The 22,038-nt window shown below is 39.2% G+C and overlaps 2 protein-coding genes across 3 annotated transcripts in view; both read right to left on the reverse strand.

The window, feature by feature from the left end:
* Nucleotides 1–1,067: 1,067 nt before the first annotated feature.
* rab11fip1a (RAB11 family interacting protein 1 (class I) a) lies at nucleotides 1,068–16,533 on the reverse strand. 2 transcript variants are annotated; one of them, XM_028033864.1, is made up of 6 exons: nucleotides 15,823–16,533; nucleotides 8,465–8,901; nucleotides 7,411–8,332; nucleotides 4,253–5,926; nucleotides 3,540–3,642; nucleotides 1,068–2,249 (listed from the first exon to the last, which is right to left on the reverse strand). In XM_028033864.1, the coding sequence occupies exons 1-6, from the start codon at nucleotides 16,170–16,172 to the stop codon at nucleotides 2,046–2,048; spliced, it is 3,690 nt and encodes a 1,229-aa protein (XP_027889665.1). In that variant the 5' UTR covers nucleotides 16,173–16,533; the 3' UTR covers nucleotides 1,068–2,045. The 2 variants fall into 2 exon arrangements, with proteins under 2 accessions (XP_027889665.1, XP_027889666.1); XM_028033865.1 differs by lacking the exon at nucleotides 4,253–5,926 and having other exon boundaries at nucleotides 15,823–16,528.
* A 2,187-nt stretch (nucleotides 16,534–18,720) lies between these two features.
* The window catches only part of adgra2 (adhesion G protein-coupled receptor A2), a 48,151-nt gene continuing 44,833 nt past the window's right edge, over nucleotides 18,721–22,038 (reverse strand). Inside the window, exons 18-19 of the mRNA XM_028034047.1 lie at nucleotides 21,394–21,483; nucleotides 18,721–21,249 (exon numbers count right to left, since the gene is read on the reverse strand). Coding sequence (XP_027889848.1) covers nucleotides 19,833–21,249; nucleotides 21,394–21,483 — 1,507 coding nt within the window. The 3' untranslated portion in view covers nucleotides 18,721–19,832. The remainder of the gene's footprint in view (nucleotides 21,250–21,393; nucleotides 21,484–22,038) is intronic.

Consider the following 22,038-nt stretch of genomic DNA (forward strand, 5'->3'; position numbering starts at 1 on the left):
AGATGAGCAACGTTTAGAATGTTATAAAAAATATATTTGTATAATACAGTATTTTCCAGTGTTGCTGGATGTTTCAACATTACAGGCTTGTACCATGAACTGTGAATATGTTCAGCTTCAATGAATTGTGAGTACACCAGCACTGATGCCTGTCTGATACTTCAGCTTATTCTAACAGTTTCTTGGTTTCTGAGCACCAAGAAGTGGGAGTTTTGTCTCCCGTCTTTCCTTTACTGTTGATTAGACTGATGACATCAAAGGCCTTCTTCCTTTTTGCTTGTCTAAACCATGGCTGAAAGGTTCTTCTTATTTTACAATAATGACCTGCAAGTAAACATGAAAAAATAATGATTAAAGTACAGGCTTTCCTTCCTTTAAAAAGTGTTTTCAACATGAAAGTTTTCAAAAGTTGTGTGTTGCCAGGTAGCTTCTATCACATCGAAGTGTTTGTCTTATAGGTGAGTATGAGACAGAGGCATGTGCTTTTCTGAAATAACCCGTTTGGTCCAAATAAAAATATTTATCAATCTTTGAAGGCAAATTTTAGACTGGTAGCACTGGTGATTTGTTTTTTTTAAAGAAATACCTTTAAATACATTTCTGGAGTTCCTCTTTTTACCTGAACATTAAACATGATTGTTGACCATCTGCACCTTGCAGGATGTTTAATCTCTTAGACAAGTCAACATTTAACTATTTTTCACCATCATTCTCATACCCAGATAAGAACAGGATTTAAAAACGGAAAAAAAACAAAACAAACTTGGATTGTTTGATTTAGTACAAGCTGTTGCAATAGGTCATGTCATTACATGTTTCCATGGAAACACCTTGGATCGTATCTTGTTGGTTATGACAATAGGCAACATTCTTTTCTTCTTAGTGTAATTCAAAACTGGCACAAGTGGGAAAACCCAGCACCTTGCTTTGAAACCAATTAAAGATTGTAGCTATAAATGGCACAAATCTTTTGTTTTGGTACCAAATTCCATATTATAGTTTCTTTAGACAAAATATAAAATAGATCTTCTTGATACTGTTGAACAGAAAACATCTCAGACAAATAATCTGGTAATATTTAAGTGTCTTTATTCCAAATAAAGCAAAATTACAGATTTTTTATGTACCAATATGTTGGATAAATACTTTATCAAGCTATGCATTCCAGAGATGAAAAGGAGATGTTGTCCATCAAATCTTTGGGGAAAAAAAAGGCTTGAAGGCAGTTGTCTACATACTGTATGTAAATATTTCTGCAAAGGCTTTAATTACTATGACATAGGCAAGGTTGCATTAGTGTTATCTCTGGTTAACATTAAACGCATAGGAAGACAATCACAGTGATCAATACATTTATCAATTATAGAAAGGCAGGTTTCAGTACTATTGCTTTTTCATATCCTAAACTGTGTGTACTCTGCTAAAAAAACAAAATCATACAACATACATTATGAAGTAGCTGCTTGCTTTGAGCCACCAGTTTCCTAAATAACAGCTCCATGTAGCAGCAAAGGGCACAAAATGCCTGAAAAGATTAAAAGGACAGTGTGATATTCCACAGTGTTCGCTACAAAGTGATGGATGTCAACAGGTTACAAAACAGATGCTTTCAAAAATAATAAAATCTAGAATACAATAATTAAGACTTCAGCGTTGGGAGGAAAGATAAGTGAGTGAAAAGGGATGGGTATGGGATGAATCATCAGGAAGCAGTAAATTACACAGAGCACCAGAGTAAAGAGATCAAAGAGGTAAAGGATAGTCTCTGACCTTTGAGTTTACTACATAAAGTTCATTAGGTAAGGTTTTAAAACAACCCAATCAAACGGCAGTACCTTAGAGTTAAATATTGTCTTTTATGTCAATTATAAAGCTTTGTTGCTTGTTAGTGATGCTAAAATTCTCTGAAAACTTTTTCCCTCTAAAACTAATAAAAGTGCATGTATTTAAAAGACATTCATAGTGCATCTACCTCTTTGAACAACAGCAGTACAAACACATTTCTGAAACATAAAGAGTTCATAAGCCAGGCTCACTCTGATCCCTCACACTGGCTTGGCAATGTCGAGCGCCTGCAAGATGGTGGGCTTCTCCTCTATGACCCGAACCAGGAGGTTGTCGATGTACTCCTCCAGCTCTGTGATCTTGGCGGCTTTCTTGGACAGGTCAGTCTGCTGTTTGACCACCAGCTTGACCAGCTCCTCGGTTGTCAGCTCGCTGTAAGGGCCGCTTTCCCCGGACTCTTCGAACTGACAGAAACAAAGACAGGGAAATCCTTTGATTCTATTGCTGGAGAAAAATGCTTGAATACTTATTACAAGAGACAGGTTTACATTTACAACATGTCACAGTGAGAAAACAAATGCTTGCTATATCAGTTCTCAACCTGAATTTTCTTAGGCCTTTCAGTGACATACAGTACCTTGCAAAAACAAACATTCATTTTTTCACACTACAATAATTTGTGTAGTTGACTGGGATTTTAAGTGATACAGAAACCCAATATAGTGCATAATTGTGAAGCAGAATGATGTGTTTTCAAAATGTTTTACAAATACAAATTTGAAAGTGAGGCAGTGGCAGTTTTTGTCCTTTTAGGCAGAAACCTAAAAAGAAGAATTTAACTTTGTTTTTTTTTTGTAGAATGAATTACAAATGAGACTTTTGTTGTGTGAATGCGTGCACCTGTGGAGAGTAAACCTGGACAAACTGACTTCATAGACATGAGCAAATTTCCCTGGTAAGAAAAAAAAATCTGTAATAAATTAATATAAGTGGATTAAATCCAAATTCTTAGGACAGGATTTTGAGGGGGGATAACATCATATAACATTATATAAAGCTCAAAAAGTACATTTTACATGATACTGCCCCTTTAATAAAATCTCCATCCATCCATCCATTTTCTATACACCCTTGTCCCTAGTGCGGTCAGGAGGGCTGCTGGTGCCTATCTCCAGCTAACGTTCCGGGCGAGAGGAGGGGTCACCCTGGACAGGTCGCCAGTCTATCGCAGGGCAGGAGAGACAGGACAAACAACCATGCACACACACACACACACACACACACACCTAGGGAGAATTTAGAGAGACCAATTAACCTGACAGTCATGTTTTTGGACTGTGGGCGGAAACCGGAGTACCCGGAGAGAACCCACGCATGCACAGGGAGAACATGCAAACTCTGTGCAGAAAGACCCCGGGCCAGAAATCAGCTGTGATTTTTAATAAAATCACAGCCGATCGGCTGTGCAGCCCTTTAATAAAATCTGTTGCAATAAATTTCTTCCAGAAATTACTGAATAATTCATTTGTATTTTAATATCAACTCCAAAGACCAACATCATAAGTAGTAGTTGTTGTAATTAAAAAAATGTTCTTCCAAAATACATAAAGGCATTAAATCCTGAGTTGTTAATGGACAGTTGAAATGGTAAATTAACAGAAAAACAAACTACATATTTGCACTTGAAGGTGTTGAAAATCTTTGAGGTTTTTAAATTCCCCCCCCCCTCTGTAACATGTGTAATTATGGTTTACCTTAGTTTTTCCAGGGGTGGTGTCCCAAACTCTGTTCTCTCTTACAGCAGAAGAGCTGGTGGATTGGTTCTCAGCTGAATTCAAGGGCTTCACTGGATGTGGCCTGTTGAAGAAGAAAAAATTAAGTTTAGGTTACTATAAAGTCCACATAGGAGCTAAAGTGGGTAGTAATATTGTTAACATATTGTTCAAAATGTTAACAATAGATTATAAACAGATGTTAAAACCAATTAATGTAAAATTAAAGATCACATGTTATGCTTTGGAGGTTTCTAAAGCATTATTGTTGTTAGTCTGTTTTTCCATGCCTTGGACACATTTCTACCAAAGAGCTGCCTCAGTGCTGGATGGAGCAAGAAGAAGAGATGTTAAAGAGCAGAAGCTAAAAGAGTGTTTCGCAAGTAGAAGATAAAAGTTTAAATGGACCCCTTAGCCGTTCCCAAATGAAATTGTAATCTGTAAATAAGCATAATAAGGACTCCTGAAGAATCATCCACCGCAAAGTGATTCCAGACAAAAAAAAAGGAAAAAATAAAATAAAATCAGAATGAGGACAGTTTCCAAGAGCCAGGGTCAACATGACACCCAAGATCCATATGAGAAACCTCGCCTCCTGCCTCTGAATGCACCATGTTGGAAACAGTTTGATCACAAGTGAATCAGAACAAAAAATTCCCAAATACAAACTCAGAAATCAGCCTGTTCGATCTCACCTGCGTGGACTCAATCCTTGTCCACTATTGACAGGCTGAGCTTCAGAGGGGGATACCCACGCTTTCAAGAGCGGTTTTCCCCCTGACACATTTTCTGCCTGTGTTGCTGGTTCCTCCAAAAGAATAGAGAGGGGCTGCGAGGAAGAAAAAGCTGAAGTCGCAGTAAAAGATTCATCTGGTGATTGATCCTCCTCCCCATGAATTTCAGGCTGCGGTGGGACAGATGAATTGGACAGACCTCTTGCAGAGACCACCTGATTATCTGTGGGTAAGGCTGTCGCCTCTTTAGGTCCCGGTTCTTGCTTTGGCATAAAAATGTTCTCGGAGCGAATTGAGGACGGGAGAATCTTTCTTCTCGATGAATTCCTCCTTTGGAAGGCGGGACTGCCCGGGTTTGATTGCTCATCGTTTTTGCTGCTCTCACCTTGTTTAACTGATTCAAAGCCATTTACATCAGCAGATGGTTTGTACTGATTTAAGGCGTTATCAGAATTACCTGGAATCCCTCCTGTCTTTTTAGGTTTCTGTTCTCTTTGCACATTGCCTGAAACAATATCCACTTCCTGATCATGCTTCAGCTGTGCCATTGAGTCTTGAGGTAGGCGTTCAGAGCTGGACAACTGATTAGACTGTGTAAAGTTCTCCTTTTCTTTCTTGTTCATGCCGCTCATGTTTAAACTGGACAATGCTTGGATGTTCGCCTTCGCAGCAGGTTCCTCTTCATTTGCTGGCTTCGCGCCACTAGCCCTTTGTCTTGGTTTAGCTGTTGGTGCTTCTTTGTTCAAGGCGACTTTTCTTTGATCATCTGCTGGGGTTGTATCAGCAGCAGTCAATCGACTGGGTGTAGGTGAAGCCACAGATGAGGAATACGGCACTTTCCTTTCTCCATCTTTTGACTTTTCGGTGCTTGTGGAAGACGCTTTTACAGATAATGGGACCGGAGGTGAGCTGGACCTCAGCAGAGATTGAGGAGTGATCTTCTGACCGTGTCTCTGACTGGAGTCCACCACTGCAGGAGGGACCCTAGAGGCCGTGTGCTGAGGCGGAGCAGGGGCTGCCACCTTTTTTGATGACACAGGTCTGGTCTCCTGATGTTTCTTAATATCAGGAGTCTCCTGTGTTACTTGCAACTGAGGACTTGGTCCCTTTACTGGTCCATCCACACTCATCTCGGGACCCATAAGTTCAGGTGTACCGTCTCTATGCTTCAGACTGAACTCAGAGACCAGATGGTCCCATTGAGTTTGGCCTTTCACACCGTGTCTCTTCTGGGGATAGAGCATGTTGTAATCCGGAGGAGGCAGAGAAACCTTCTTTAGCAGTGATCCATCATCCTCTACATACGCAGGGTTCTTGAACTCTCTGACAGGAACCTGACTTTCTTCAGGGTGGGTTCTGCGTGCAGAATACGACGGTGGTTGGGTTGATCTCCTGTGATCCGCCATGGGTTGTGAAGATCCTTTGTATCCGACAAAGGATAAATCTTCTGTGCTGCCGCGAGGAGAACCAGATGGGCTTACGTTAGGTGGAGCCAATGATGAGTGCAAGCTGCAGAAGGTATTGGGGGAATCTGGTGGAACGCTAGAAAGGGTAGACTCAAATTGGGCTGGGGAAGGACATGGCTGACTGAGGCTTTGGTAGTCAGCTGGTTCAGACTCCAAAATCTGAGGCAATCTGCCAGGGAATGAAAACAAAGGCCTACAAGTCAGTGTGACCAAAGTCGCTTTTAGCAACGTACAACCCGCCACCAGTTAAACCAGGGCATCACATGTCAAATTTTGAGAAAGGGCTTTATAACTTTGACAAAGAAAGTATAGAGATGGACCAATCAATTCTCAAGATTGACATGGAATAACAATAACCAGGTCAAATACTGAAAAAAAAATCTGACATCTCCTCTGTTCACAAGAAAGACATCAAGTCAAAATCTGTGGTGTTTTTTGGTCTTTACACCCATCTACGAACAAAATTTACTTTCAGATGGGATTTATTTTTTGAGGTTACAAAAATCCCATAAAGTTGGGTATATACATATAAAATCCTAATTGTGGATATCCTCTAATATTCTTTTGAACTCAAACTACTACTTCTATTAGAGAACCTGCAGCTTAGGCTTTTTTTTTGTTTTATATCTGATGTTATATTTAAATTTGAAAAAAAAAATTAAATTAAAACTATAAGTGTGTCATATTTCAAAGACAAGTATTTAGTATTGGGTGGGAAAAGAGTAATTGGTGCATTCCTAATCAAAATAATGCTTCACACATAAAAAAAAAATATATTAATAATAATAATAACAATTAGCAATTGTTGATCATAAAGGCCAACAACTAGACATTCTCGAGTGTAGCGCATCATGTTTCTATTTTTATAGAATGACTGTACAGAGATCATCACATATCAGATATAATAAGCAAAACAACAGCTTGACAAAATGTGAAGAAACTGAATGACATTTAATATGACCTTGAAAGGACACAACCTTGTCCTGTTTATACACTGTAACCACTTAAACCTTTTAGAAATCAAGTTTGAGTGTAAAACAAAAAGGGGAACAACAAAAACAATCTTACCATTTTGACCAAAAAGCCTCCAGATCAGTCCAAAAGACAAGCAAAGAAACAAAAAGAAAAGCTAAAAATCAGCTGTAGTCTAGAGTTGCACAAAGAGAGAGATAGACGCCACGGCTTAGTGACTGCTTATGAGCTCTGGTCAGTCCACAACCTGTTCAGCAGCATCTTTCCTAACAAAAGCCACGCCTACATTGAGCAGCGAGACAAAACTAGTTTAACAGGTCTGTCAACCACTGGCTGGCATTGTGAGCTGAGATAATGCAATTCGGCTAAAAAGGCAGAGTCACAGTGAATATGAACAGGATGAAAACTTGTGGAAGGACCCAGTTTCAGTGTTTTGCAGGGATGATAAATAGAAAAAGTGTAAGAGTTTCTGACTATATGTTTCTAACATATCTGTGAATATTGCTCCAGTATATGTGTCAGTTTATGCAGTGCACTGCTTAGGTAAAAAAACAAAAGTATATGGCAGGGTATTTATATTTCAGTCAAGCAAGACTACAAGGAAAAGGCTCAGGGTCACAACGTTGCAGTGAATGGAATGACATAACTGGTGCAGTTTGGTGTAATCAGTGCAACACCTACCTGGGTTTGACTGCAGACACTTTGGCAGTACGGTTGAGGAAGACAGTGGCAGAAGGTGTTTGCTGGTTGCGGCTGAATTTCTGGGGGTCAGAAGGACTTTCGTTGCCGACAGGTGGAGGATCTGAGTGAAGAGGGATGTTGTCAAATGGATCAGTGGAGTGGTGGGAGACGGGGAGGTCAGGGCTCTTGGACTCTGGTGCTGCAGGAGGCTGCTCATCTTTGCTTTGCCGCTGCACCTCGTCCTTCTTGTCCTCCTTCTTTCTGATCATCCCAAACAGAGATGACAGCCTTTCACTCATGGAGGCCTCTTCCTGGCGTTTCTGCTCTTCTGCTTTCCGGCGCTCCTCTTCAAGCTTCTGGTTCTCAGCTGCTTCCAGCCTCCTGCGCTCTTCTTCATTCCTCTTTTCCTCCTCTTCCTGTTTTCTCCTCTTTGCTTCATCCTCTAGATAGCGCCTTCTCCTCTCCTGCTCTTCCTGCTGCCTGCGCTGCTCTTCCTCCTGCAATCTCTTGGCCTCTGCCCTGTATTTCTCCTCTTCCTCCAACCTCTTGGCCTCTGCGATGCGCTTTTCCTCAGCCTGCCTTCTATTCTCCTCCTCTTGATGGCGCCGTTGCTCCAGTAGTTCTTTATCTGCAGCATCATGACTGTATGAAGGCACAGCTACACTTTTACTGTCATCTGCAGAGACAGACGTGCGTTTGTGGACGTCCTCCACAGAACCCAGGCCTGAGCTGTTCAGACTGACAGTAGATCCGGTTTTAGCTTCGGCCTCCTCTGTGTACACGTGGCTGCCGTTGATGCACAGGTTGTTCTGCTCGCTGTTGCTGTGCTTGGAGCGGCCCAGTAAGGAGAACGCACCCACAGAAACCTTGCTGTCAGAGCTTCCTGTTCGCTTGTGCCCCAGGAGTTTGAATTTCTTTTTTCCTGCAGGAGGAAGGGAAGCATGATGTCACTGTAGAGATGCAAAACACCACATTTAAATAGCACTGCACAGCAGAAGGAAGCCAGAAATGTCAACACAAACAGAGCACGCAGCATGCAGGGAGGTCAAATTACCTTCAGAGGAATCCACATTGAGGCCAGAGGAGCGGCTGGCAGAGAGCGATGAGTTCTTTTCGGGGAGCGTCCCGAGTGTGGACAACGACAGGGATTTGTTATGGTGCAAGTTTGATTTGGAGGCAAAGGGATTCTTGATTTTTGACTTCTTCTTTAGACCGGGAGACTGATTCAGCGACTGCGCATCAGCTTCCCCCTCACTGTCTGTGAGCACTTGGCTGACAGGGGGGACGATAGCTGAGACAGAGTCTGAGGGACCCTCCTTCTTTTTTCCCTTCACTTTGTCCTTCAGCTTAGAGAGGCGAGAGCGTGGCTTGTCCTGCATCGAAAGGTCGAACATGCTAGCTGACATGTTGTTTCTCATGAACTGGATATCTAGGAGCACCTCCCCTCGCACCTTGTCCTCCTTTCCAGTCTTGTCCACCAGTTTGTACCAGCTGTAATAAGAGCAGAATGTGACACATGAAATGACACCATTTTGTTTTATGACAAACATCTTCAAACGAGCTTTAATATGCACAGATTTCCCCCTGCAGCAAACTGTCCCCTTAATATGACACCGCAAATCAAACTGTGGCCTGAGACATTTATTAATAAAATCTGATTTAGATGTTAACATTGCGTCAGTACATACAGTTGATTTGTACAGAATACAGGAGGAATAATACTAGCTGAACATTTTTGGGACTGATTTTTATATGTGACTAAGAAAAAAAAAACCTAAACATTTCAAGAAAAATATTTTATAATAAGCAAAGTGGACATGAAATCTAAAATTTCACCATTTTTACCAACATGAACTCTGCTTCTCCATTCAAAATGCCCGAGGCTGATTTGTGGTCTATTCAAAACAACTCCATCCAACACAGGGCGCTCCCAAGGTCTGAAAACGTAAGAAGCTTATGACCTCATCAGCTGAAACGCTGAGAAAAAGGATTCGCTCGAATGCCTGTTAATTAAGAGATCCAGCAAGCTTTGAAATAAGTCATAATTAGTGGCTACCTTAGTTTGTCTTATAATTTATAGGTATAATCTTTGACGCTTTTAATACAGAAGTTCTACACAAATCTTAATCCTGGTAAAAATATTGAGAAAACTTTAAATTAAATACCAAATAAAAAAAGGCATTTTGTAAAAACATTTTGTTCTCTAGATGTCTTTTTACCAAAATTACTAAAATAACATTCGTTGAGAGATAGAGAGTTGTTGTAAAGGTTAAAATTGAATTTATTTTTTTTATGTTTTGTGACTAACAGCAGAAGAGCTCAGAGATGGTGTGTTTACTTAAGCCTGCCACTTTAGCTTTTCAGATTTCTCAAACTGTTTGCACCCTGAAATATTTTGGCATATTAATTTGTTGCATTTCTTCAAGGTTCCTGTCAACGTGTCAGTTTGTGCACTACAAACTCATTCTAACAAATATAACAGCTGCAAAGTTTTCTGTCTTCGTTTTGTCTTGCTTTTGCATCTTTTTTTTTTTGATACATTAACACCCTAGTTACCAATATAAATTACTTTTGGAAAAATGAGACCAAATGAGTTTCGAAAACATCAACACAATAGCCTCAAAACAATTGCCATAGCTGAGGGTGGGGTAAGAATTTGGAGCAGCTACATGACCTGAGCGCCTCGCAGGCATGAAGCTGATTAGAAACCCAATACTCCAACCATCGGATTGTGTAGTGAAATGTGGGGCACAAATAATAAGAAAATTATCCCCTACAGACAGAGGCTTAAAAAAAACAAAATCAAAGTATTAAAGGAACTATCAAAATTTGAGCCTAAGGACACATGAAATGTTGTGGAAAGACGCCCAGGAGAGCTTTGCTTGACAAAATACCAGCGAACACAATCAGCTGAAGGTATGCTGTAAAGACAAGAGAACCCAAATTCCTCATTGATGAGAGCAGAAAGGTCACCCCAACCTGAAATACTTAAAGATAACGCTCTTAAACTAGCTTTACAAGGGTTTCAACCCAAGCTTGTTGGTTTCTTAATTTTCTCCACATGCACACTGCCTCTGTATTTTGACCTATAGTCTGTAAATAATAACACTGTGGGACCAGATAATATGTATATAATCTCATGTCCTGAAATATGAATCTCAAATCAATTAAATGTTTAATTTTAACTGCAAAAAGTGTTTTCAAACAGACCTGAAATGTTAGCAAGACAATGCTAACATTGTCTACTTCAGGTAAATACAAGTTAGGTTATATGAACAAAATAAAATGCTTAGTTTTATTTGGGGACATGTTCAAGTGGAAACAGTTATTAATGGCGTTAAGATACATTTTGAAGATAGAATCTAACAAGCTTGTTTTTAACCAGAGAAATTAGAACAGTGTGCATGTTATTAATTTGTGTCAAAATTAAACTTTTTTTTTTTTTTACTGTGAATAGACCAGATACTGCCAACCTTAGAAGTTGTCTGCTGTATGTAAGCAATGCAGTCAGACTGTTATACATACATTGTTAGACAATTATGGAGTAAATTATTGTTAGTGGGCAAAAAAAGTTTAAGATAAGAATTGTGATTTAGTATGAAGATGAACCCAAATGGAACTGATTCAAATTCAACTCATTCCCACACCCACTTTTAGCACCATAAGAGCATCAATAAATGTCAATATATTGGAAAATATGATTAAATGGAATTACTGCACAATGTTTATTTGCAAAACTTTACTCCTTAATGCATTCAATGTACCAAGCTGATGTTTCACCAAAATAATATGTTATCTTATTGAACTTAAAGGAATGTTTCTTACTTTTAAAGTGACTACAGTTTAAATGATTTATGTTGGTGACAAGGTCAGTATTTTATGCTTTCTGGCAACAATAATGTAAGTAGGGTTGTTGGAAATCTACCATTTTAAATTACAGTTATTGTGAACAAAGAATCACAGAAATGTAAAATGATGCAAGTAAACTCGCAGAGACCAGACATTAAAGGTGATGTGACGACAATTTGAAAGAAAACTGAAGTTTGATCCAGCTTATCAATTTTTAGCAATGTTTGGAAAAACGACTTCTTCATTTAAAAAAAAACAAGAATGAACATAAATTGTTGTTGTGGTTGTGATTTTGGATAAGAACTTTCTTGTGGGGATTTGTGCAGCTTCGTAGGTAATCTGTGTGAACCGACCTTTGAGCTAGCTCTTGTGAAAAGTGAACTTGGACAATACATTTGCTGTACAAAAATCTCACAAAGCTGGATTCGTTCTAATAACTTCCACTTCAAATACTTCAGGAATGAAATTAAACAACTGTCTTGGCGGATTGGCATCATCAAGCTTTGCACAGTTTGTTCCAGGTGATTTTGCAATGCTAGAATAGGTGCAAACAAAGCCGGACAATTGCAGCTTTGTTCAGGCAACCCAGTCCACACCCCAGTCTTTTTGTTGTGCAGCATCACCACTTATTGTCAGTAAGGGCAGGTAAGAGTGTTCTGGACAGCCCTTTTTAAAATGCAAACCAAAAACAAACAAAGTAATGAGGCTGGTAATTTCTGCTTTAATCACTCAAATTTGACAGTCATAGATATACTAATACTGTGGCAGAATGGCCAATATTTTCACTTTAATAGCTTTTCACTTTGAAGGGAGAGTCCTACAGCTCTCTGACTTTAAGTACAAATTCATGAATCAATGTTTTTCTTAATCAAACTCCTGAATGTGCTAATCTTATCCATATATTATTTGAGGAGATTAAGAGGTCTGCTTCAGACATGAATCAGTGCATAAAGGCTTGTCTGGAATGAACAAGTTGGTTATCTGCAGTCCATGTGGGATTGCTTCACTGAGTTTTCCTGTTGTAGCACACATCTAGACACCCTCTTGTGGGAATAACAGCCAGGAAACAAGTTTGGGAGTGAACCAACATTCCTCATGCACTTTCAAGCCTGCAGAGAGGATCTGTACAGCAATCAGCTGGAGTTACAAAGAGTCTAATTCAAATATTTCACATCCTCCCTAAACTGAAAAGGCTGAGTCAAACAATCCCTAATGAACCACAAGGAGAGGCCAATAACACTCTCCCAAGTCAGGCGAGAAATGGTTTGTTGCTGTTGTTCATAGCAATTACAGGAGGGCGGGCATCTAAAGTAAAAACGTTGATATGGTTATTAAAGGGATGTCAGTGTGTTTTCAAGTTCTGCTTGTTTGCATATAATAGAGCTTTAGCCCTGACGTTATGTGCTTACTGGTCCTGCTGGACAGGTTTCCTCTGTTAACTGTTAAAAGCACTTCTGTTTTAAATGTAAATGATTAACCTGAGACTGAGGTCAGAATGAGCAGGAACAAGCTAATCAAAGGAGCCTCACAAAAAAAAGATAGAAAATCTCTCTAATATTATGTCTTCACTGTCAAAATTCACTAATATTAAATTGTTAGGAGAAGCTTTCATAATAAATAAAAATAATTTTAAGGGCACTACAAGAAAGAAGTGTTCAGCTATAATTAAGTTCAGTGTTACTGCTGGGTGAGTTTGTTAGCTTTGGTCATACGTCAAGACAAGAAACTTTGAATGTAATTGCTATGCTCTGTGTTTACAAGAAAACACAGAGGCTCAAGTGTCTGGACACCCGACACTATAGGGAACCACGTCTGCAAGACCTGTAACTTCCCCCATGATGACCTCAGTAAACTGGTATCTAGGAAAAAACATCCCAAGGCACTTTGCAAAGAATTATTGGCACAGTAGAATTTGGGTCAATCAAATTCACCCACCACCTCATTAATGTACAGTGGTGGGGCCTATTTTCCATCTTTTGCCTTCTCACCGAGATGTTGAGCTAAACTGTGGGTTTTGGGCAACATTTTATAAACTACTGATGCTCCATTTTATCAGCCAGTCACTGAAATTACCCATAAGTCACACATTGCTCAATGGCGCTGTCTTCTGAGTATAGAAAAGAAATGTTATCAGATTTTATTATTATTATTATCAATAGTCATAGAGGTGTGAAAATCAGGTTTAGTCTAAGATTCTGGTTTTCTGCCAGTATTTCATCTGACAGCTGGAGATTTTTTTAAATGACTAAATGAAGAAAAAAAAGTAAAGAAAATTGGTGAGAGTTTCACAGACAAATCCCACAGAAAAAAATATAATCATTTGCATTTATCTTTGAGCCAAATGCTTTGAGTATTTGGCTCAAAGTATTTTAAATTCAAAAATACTGATGCATTTGTAAAGAGAAATAGTGGACATTCTTAATTTTAATGTATGTATTGATAAAGAAAAAAATAAATCTGATTGGTCAGTATTTGAATTATTGACCTCCAATTGGTACCAAACTTGTTTAAGTTAGCCGATAGGTGCATATCTACAACATTTAATTGTTTAATTACATTAAAGTTGACAGAAATGTATGTCTAAGCGTTACGATTCTAAAGAAGATAACCAAAGATGTCAACCTATGCTTCATAAATATGTTTAGAAGGATAATACATTTTTTTTATATATTCTAAAGATATTATTTACTACGGAAGTGCATATGGCATCCCAACACCAATAAAAGAAAATAATTCCTACTTGCAGTAACAAAATGTAAAAAAAAAAGATTCAACAGCATATCTCAACTTTTGTATAAGAAAGAACAGAAAAAAGGCTCCCTTTCAGGTAGAAAACAAAGACTTCAATGTCACACACTGTCTCAGCACAACAGGGAGGAAGGACAGTAATCTAACACCACACACTTCAAGAAAAAAGCAGAGCATCCAATTCCTGTCTACACACTAAACCTTGTGGGAGTCTGAGTGAGCAATGTGGGTAGGGAGAATGAAGGAGAAGGAAACAGCAAGATCTGAACTTCGACACTGAGCTATAAAAACAACCTGAGCAAACATTAGATATCATAACCAATGAGGTCATTTCAGAGCAATATCTAGGGATCTCCTGAATGTGTGGTTACAAAAAACTTTCAGTCTCAACTCAGTTTTTCAAAAAGGTCATTTTAAAAATAAAGGCAAATCATGAAAACACATCAAGAGTGACGAAAACACAGAGTCCAAATTAGGCTTCTTTTATTTGTACATTTTCTAACAAAAGAGGGTGTAAGCCTTCCAATTCAACAATCGGGAAGTGTTATTTTTACCGTGGCTACACTCACACCGTACGTCAAACCACGAATGTCATCCTGCTTTATGTAATGCACATCTGGGTGTGGACACATGCAGTGTACACATCTAAATGCGTATGAGTGAGATTAGCATGGTGTGAGGATGACTCGTAGAAAGGCCTCTGTCATCAAGTCGGATGACTTTGGCTTCAGACCAATTTAACAAGTAAAAGTTCCAGACAAATATTTGGAACTGGTCTAATGATGACACATAAAGCAGTGAAATGTTTTCAATTTTTTTCTAAACTAAAACTAATAACAGGGGACCCTATATAAGACGTTCTATTAAACCTCAACTATGAGACATGCAGGAAAGAACAGTTAAAACATTTTCATTAAAAAAAAACCCATAAATACATTCCTGCTTCTTTTAATTTTAATACAGTTCACACTTTCATACGGCTTAATTATTATACGCCTTCCCTAAGCAGGCCTAAAACCCATTACCTGCTCAACCATGATGGAGCTGGCAGGTATCTAAAATATTAATTCAAAAGATAAACCCTTGAGGACTGGAAAAGGACACTGCTGGCCTCAATAACACTCAGTATCTGAGATATTATTCTAAAGGTGCATGAAAGTTCAACCCAGATCAGGTTCCTCTTTTAAAAAAAACACAAAAAAAAACTGGTTTCAGTGGAGCAGGTAGGTAAAGTAAAAAGGACATATTGATAAAAAGTACTAAAGTCATCTTTAGAAGAGCTGTTTCACTAAATAAAATGACTTGGAATTAAAGTTAGTTTTAAATTATCATTGTTTTGCTTAATTTATTTAACATTTTAATATTCACATGTTAATTTAATTTGATATTTATTCTACATGTTTTTTACTGTATAGTGCAATTATTTCAGATATAAAGTTATTTGAATGGGACATTTTCTGAGTTTCTTTTTTACATTTTAAATATTAGGTTTAGAATGAAAGTTATTGTTGCTTTTTTTGTTTTTGTAAAATTTTACTGTTTTGAAATTTGGAAATAAATGTATTGTGATGGGTCTATCTTTGTAAAAATGTACTTTTAGTGTACTAAAGTTACTCTGGTTGGTCATTTTTTTCCCTTTGTAAAGTATAATTGTTAATGTAACAAAGTATAGTTTTAAAAAAGAGAAGGTATAGCTACTAGCTGTGTATCTATGTGTTTTAGGATGAATCTTATTAATCATAATCAAAACTGGACTTAAGGAAATAATAAAAATGTTTGACCCAATTTGAAGAAAACGTCTCTGAAGCCACTTACTCCGTCTTCGTGCGGGACTTGTTTGCATGATGGTCCGTCAGGTTGATGACGGCCTGGCCCAGGAACTTGTCCAGTCCCACCTGGGCCCGGTGCATCACTATAACGTACAGTGTGCAGCGCTCGGCATTTCCCGGGTGGAAGAGCGGGAGGTCAAACGACGCCTCCTCTTTCCACACCGGAGCGACACACTTCTCCGCCACCGAAGTGGAGAACTTGTCTTTGGCCACCTGGATGATGGCGTAGGCGTCGTTGGTGCCATTCTTGCCCTTGGTCCGCAGGTTCCGAGCCTGGTGCACCGTTACCACAACACTCGTTGGGAACAACTGCTGGCTCTGGTCGAGCAGAGACATCTCTAAAAGTCCGGCAAGTTTGACTAAAAGTTGACTCGAGTTGTGTAGTAACAACAACTTAAAACGTTCAAGTGCTGGTCAACCTTATCGTGAACTTTTAGTTCTTCACCTTCGCCGTCCTCCGTTGTTGTAGGTGGCCGATTACCTCAGCGTTTGTTCGGTTCAGGAAGCTCGGTGTCGTAAAAGTCCACCTTCCTACTTCACCCTTACAGACCGTTTTATTAACTTCTGGTGAACATGGCGCTGAGCTAGCCAAGATAATACATCTTTTACTGAGTGGCTTTCTGTAGAGAGACTTATAAACACAACTCCCTCTTTAAAACTCCGCCAAGTTTCACAGCTCACTTCCCTGATGCCATCAAGTCCCCACCCACAGGTTTGCATACGGCCCTCTGATTGGCTGAAATAAGAGTCAGTTCTTTAAAGTCTGACTATGATTGGACAGAGAAAATGTTGTGAGTACCGTTAATTTGTTTGTCCCACTGCTGTGGACAAAATAGGAAATTAGACGGTATATGACAAACCACAATATATTTATGCACATTTTCTTTTTCAAACACAAAACAAGTTAAATATACAGTACAGACCAAAAGTTTTGACACACCTTTTAATTCAATGAGTTTCCTTTATTTTCATGACTATTGACATTGTAGATTCACACTGAAGGCATCAAAACTATGAATAACAGATGTGGAAATATGCACTAAACAAAAAAGTGTAAAACAACTGAAAATACCCCTTATATTCTAGTTTCTTCAAAGTAGCAACCTTTTGCTGTGATTACTGCTTTGCACACACTCTGCATTTTCTTGATGAGCTTCAAGAGGTAGTCACCTGAAATGGTTTTCACTTCATAAGTGTGCCCTGTCAGGTTAATAAGTGGGATTTCTTGCCTTATAAATAGTCATGAAAATAAAGAAAACCCATTGAATTAGAAGGTGTGTCCAAACTTTTGGTCTGTACTGTATTTGTCTGTTTATACGTAAAAATTAAATGCCACATTTTTGGTGAGTCAGGGAGATATTTATCTCACGCCCAGTTGTCAGCATGAAAGCAAGCAGCCTTTTATGAAAAGAGTTTTAATGCGTCTTGGGATTATTGCGGTGTTGGAACATCCAAGATTCGGAAATCGGACCCTCACTGTCTGAACGCTACCAATGTCAAGTACATTATAATTAGATAAAGCAGAAACACTAGGGACACTGTCCACAGTCAAGATAGTTCAAGGTTATCTTGGAGCGAGAGAGTGCCAACTAGAAACTCCAAAATTCTCATATCAACTTAACTAAAATTTGGATCAGAACTCTCCTAAGCCAAGTTTCTCTAAATTAATTTTTTTCAATCCCAAGACTTAGTTGCAAGAATTATTTTTAAATAACTCAAGTTGAGACTTCAAATCTGAAAACACTGTACCAACCAGGCACAGTAGTGTAGAATCATGCTGAGGCTCTGCTTTGCTGAAAGTGATGCTAGTGCATTACAAAAAGAAAGGGAAGTAGGAAAGATCTAACTTCACATCCAATCATTTGTTATACGGTTAATAGATGGACACAATTGTGAGCTCCAGCAGGACAGTAAAACAAACTGGTAAAAAGTCAGATCTGTACCACGAAAAAAAGAAACTTAAAGGAGTTCTACCATTTCTGATTAAAAAGAGTAGTAGAATCTTGTCAGGACCTTGTTGATGGTTACAAAAAGTGTATTCTAACTTGCAAAAGGACATTTGTTCCAATGCATGTGTGGTTATGTCTAAAATTCACCCTGAATGTATAATTTTGTCACTCTATGGATTAGAGAAAATCTACAATATATTCAAATGTGCAAACTCAATTCTCGTTCTTAAAATCAATTGAAAAATGTTTCATTACCAACCTTATCTTTAAATGCATTGCTAAAAGCACACAATGAATGTGATCATAATGTTGAGCAGTGTACTGTATGCAAACTTCTGACTGGAACTTAAACTTGTTTTGAAGACACCCAGCTGTCATTTAAATATTCATAAGGTGGCAACTATTAAACCTACAGGACAACTTAATTCAAATAGACATGTGAGTAGAATGGATCTATTTAGGAGTTTAAAATAGCCACGAGAGATATGACTCACAGTCACATCCTGGTTTGGACTGACGTAATTTTACCCACAAATTATTCATCACCAGGAGCATGTTGAAAAACCCAAGATTAGCAAACTGTAAGACCTTACCCATAGAACAATGGAAAACTTTACAGTGTTGTGGGCAGACGTGCTTTTTCCTGTTTGGGTTATTTCCTAAACATACTAAAAATAGAAGTACGCCTGTGTTTGTTGTGCATATACTTAGATGGACAGGTATTTTGTGAAAACTAATTGAAAAGGACTTCATCATCTGTATAGTAACAACAAATGTATGTATGTGAAATAAAGTTAGATTTTTGTGTTTGGAAGATTTTCAGTCTAAATATTTTGCTGCTATCAGAGCAGTGAATCCAACATAGTTGGGGGGAAAAAGTCTTTGTCAAAAGTAAAAGTTGTCAATACATTTGAGAATAACTCTTTCTTCCCTCATAGAGTGGCTTGTATATTCTTGAACATTTCACATTTTGTCATGTCGCAAGCACAAACATCAATTTAATTGCCATTTTATCTGACAGAACAACACAAATTAAATGGAAGAAACACAGTCTCATTGGACATTAAATCTACAACACTGATCTTTTAGTATATATACTAAAAAAAAAATATATATATATATATATGAAATTTCTTCAAATTTTCCTTCATAAATATTATCTGCCAATGTGAAGGCTTGGTGAAGCAAGCCAAAGTAATCAGCACTAGATCAAATCCTGTAGCTTTTAGCCAATCAAATTACACTCCTTTGATCACATGTCACACAGTAAGCTAGTTAGCATGTCTATCACATACAAATGTGAATAAAATACACCTTTGTATTTTTCCTATTCATTCCCACAGAATAAAACACACCCTTGTATTTTATTCAGTGTGACAAAAACTGAAAATATTTATGTGGAATACATTTGTAAGGCACTGTATATTGTTTTCTTCTCAAATCATAAATAATTTAATGTAATCAGAAAACAGGTAACTTCTACTATTGTCAAATATCCCACATTTTTAATTCACTCTGAGATTGTACAACATCCATACACAGCTCTCTTTATGTGTGCGCACACGCCCACACACAAACACACCACACACTTACACACAACCACTGCAAACATACAAGTGCATACATGAGCACATACATTAACATAAGTGTCAAAGGTTTTCTTCAGATTAAATGCATATACATGTGCTTTGGAAACAGACGGCTTGCACTCCATTTTATGCTATAGTTCAAATGCATAGAAAATGTACAACTAAAACAATAAAGCTTTCATGAGGCATCCAAATACAACATCAAATGCCAAATTAAAATATCTTCTACACATTCTTTTGTAAAGTGATTAAAATAAATGTGTACGCTTGAACATGTCAATAACAGAAACTGCCTTAATATTTCACATCAAACTTACAAAGCTACAGAGGCAAACGTACCAGTTTAGGGTCCTGGATGCCTTCATGATATTATATCTTAAATTATATAATTGTTAAGTGGACATTAAAACACAACCCAGTCATTTCATTAAGGTCATGCATACAAGTTCACCCAAACTTTATACTGTGGTTTCACTTTTCCACAAACCAGTTTTCATTCCAACAGAACTCTGGGATTGGTCCGTGCCACTCATGTCCTGCTCGAGCTCGAGCACTGAGGTTTTCAGGGTGCCATTTGGGGCAGCAGCCCCGGACACGGTGTTGGCGACACAGTTCAAAGGATATGAGCAGCGCTTAGTTTCTCGCTCTGCAGATGCTGCCACTTTCAAGTTGTCTCTGCTGGAGCATCGTCTTTGATTGCTGTGCATGGCCACTCTGCTGGCAGCAGAGGGCGGCAGAGGGAAGGGTTTGCGGCTCCCGCTGCTTCCCCCGTCGCTCCCCTCAGAGGGGCTGGTGGCTACCGACTCCTCCACTCGCTTCCCGTTGGTCAGCAGGGTGGCCTGGTTCTCTGAGAGACTATGATGGATGCTGCCATTCTCACTTGTGGCTTGCTTGTAAAAAGCATGCGAGGAATTGAGGTGCTCCGAACCTGTCGGCCCTAAAGCGCCAAGACTGCCCCCTCCAGCAGTCCTCAGAGCTTTCAGGCGGTAGTGGCCTCTGCCCTCACCTCGATGATAATGTTGACTACTCCCTTGTTTAGTTCTGCTACTCACTTTTTTTCTCTGGGGGTGTACTGGGGCCGAAGAGTTTATGGAGGGAAGAACATTGTTTGTTGGCTTTGTGATGTTGTCTGTACTGGTGCTCGTGTTGTTGCCTGTAGGGACTCTTGAAGTATTGCTGGGATTGTCCTGTGCCACCTGCAACAGGTTTGTGAGTTTGCACGGCCCAGGTCCGACGCTGCTGATCCCACTTGGTGTGGACGATGACCTGGCTGAGGACGAATTGTGAGAGTCAGCGGGTGGATGGCAGTTGATGAAGAGCTGGGATCCTTGCTCCGATGTCTGCACTCCACTCACAGTGGTGCAAGTGTTCGTGTAAGTGGACATAGGATGGGAGCGACGATAACCTGGGCAACAGCCCAGCCACGACGTCTGCACATCACGGCGTCGAAAGCAGTGGTGCACCACCAGAAACACCCCTAAAACTGTGGCGACTATCCCATAGAGACAGCTGAACAGCAAGCTAGTGCGCTCTGTTAGCCACACTGCCATGGCTCCACAACACCAAAGAGTTGCGAACAGGCAGTGGGTGGCTACCAGTATAGAAAACTGTGTCTTCAGCGAGTACTGATCCTCTGGAGGGGTGGCTGGGGTTATAGGTCTCCCCGCTGAGTCTGTGGAGAGCAGGCTGGTGCTTCCTGCCAGAGCAGGATGGCCCTCTGTCCCAGGAGAAGACAGAGTGGTTCCTGTGCATTCTTTGGACACACGATGCCTCAGGCGAAGCACAGTGCACAGGAAATAAATCCAGGTCACCAACACCACTAAACCAGCAGGGACAAAGAAAGATCCTAGACTTGAGCGCCAGATCAGCCAGCAGCTGAAAAAAAAGAGGAAAGGATGGTCAATGCAAAACAAGGATTTCTTTGTGTATTTAACGTTGAATAAGTCAAAGCTGCACCAAGCAAAACAAAACAAAGTCAAAAGATCACATTTCTAGAGGATAAAACAGCAATGGACATACTAAGGGCTATTGTCTCCATAGTTGTTGACGTTGACAGCTGCAGTGATTCCACAAATGATGAGAGGAACTCCATCGGCTATTAAATAGAACCTGAAAATACAAAGAGAAATGTGAGCACAGTTTCTGAACTCTAATAAACCAAGACAATCTATTCCAAAAGAAGCAGTGGGAACATTGCATCAATGTTGACTCTGAAAGAGCTCTTCCCTTTTGACTCTTCATATAAATGAAGATATACATAAACAGAATCTTGTGAATCTGAAATTGTGATCTAATAAATCCTGTTCAGAAAATAATAAACCAGTGTAAGTACTTTACATTTTTAATTAGATTACCACATGCAGTCCATTGTTTTTCAAAACATTGAAATAGCCTTTCAACTCAGTCTTTGTTAATAAAAGACCTTCTCCAGTGTCATTCAGGGCGTCCTGAGTGGGCGAAACTAGCACCACTTATTGGGACTAAGTGGTATACGTTCACCTAAAATATTGATAATGTTCATTTTTGAGTTTTTGAGCTACACTATTACCAAACAGACAGTCAAAAGGGAAAAGTGTCAGAGCGCATGCCAGAAGTCATTGATTTATCACCTCCTGACCCATTTGGTTCTGTGGACAACAAAGGCACTGACTGGAGATCCAATGA

This window comes from Xiphophorus couchianus, chromosome 12 (genome assembly GCF_001444195.1).
Source record: "Xiphophorus couchianus chromosome 12, X_couchianus-1.0, whole genome shotgun sequence".
In the NCBI taxonomy this organism is placed as follows: Eukaryota; Metazoa; Chordata; class Actinopteri; order Cyprinodontiformes; family Poeciliidae; genus Xiphophorus; species Xiphophorus couchianus.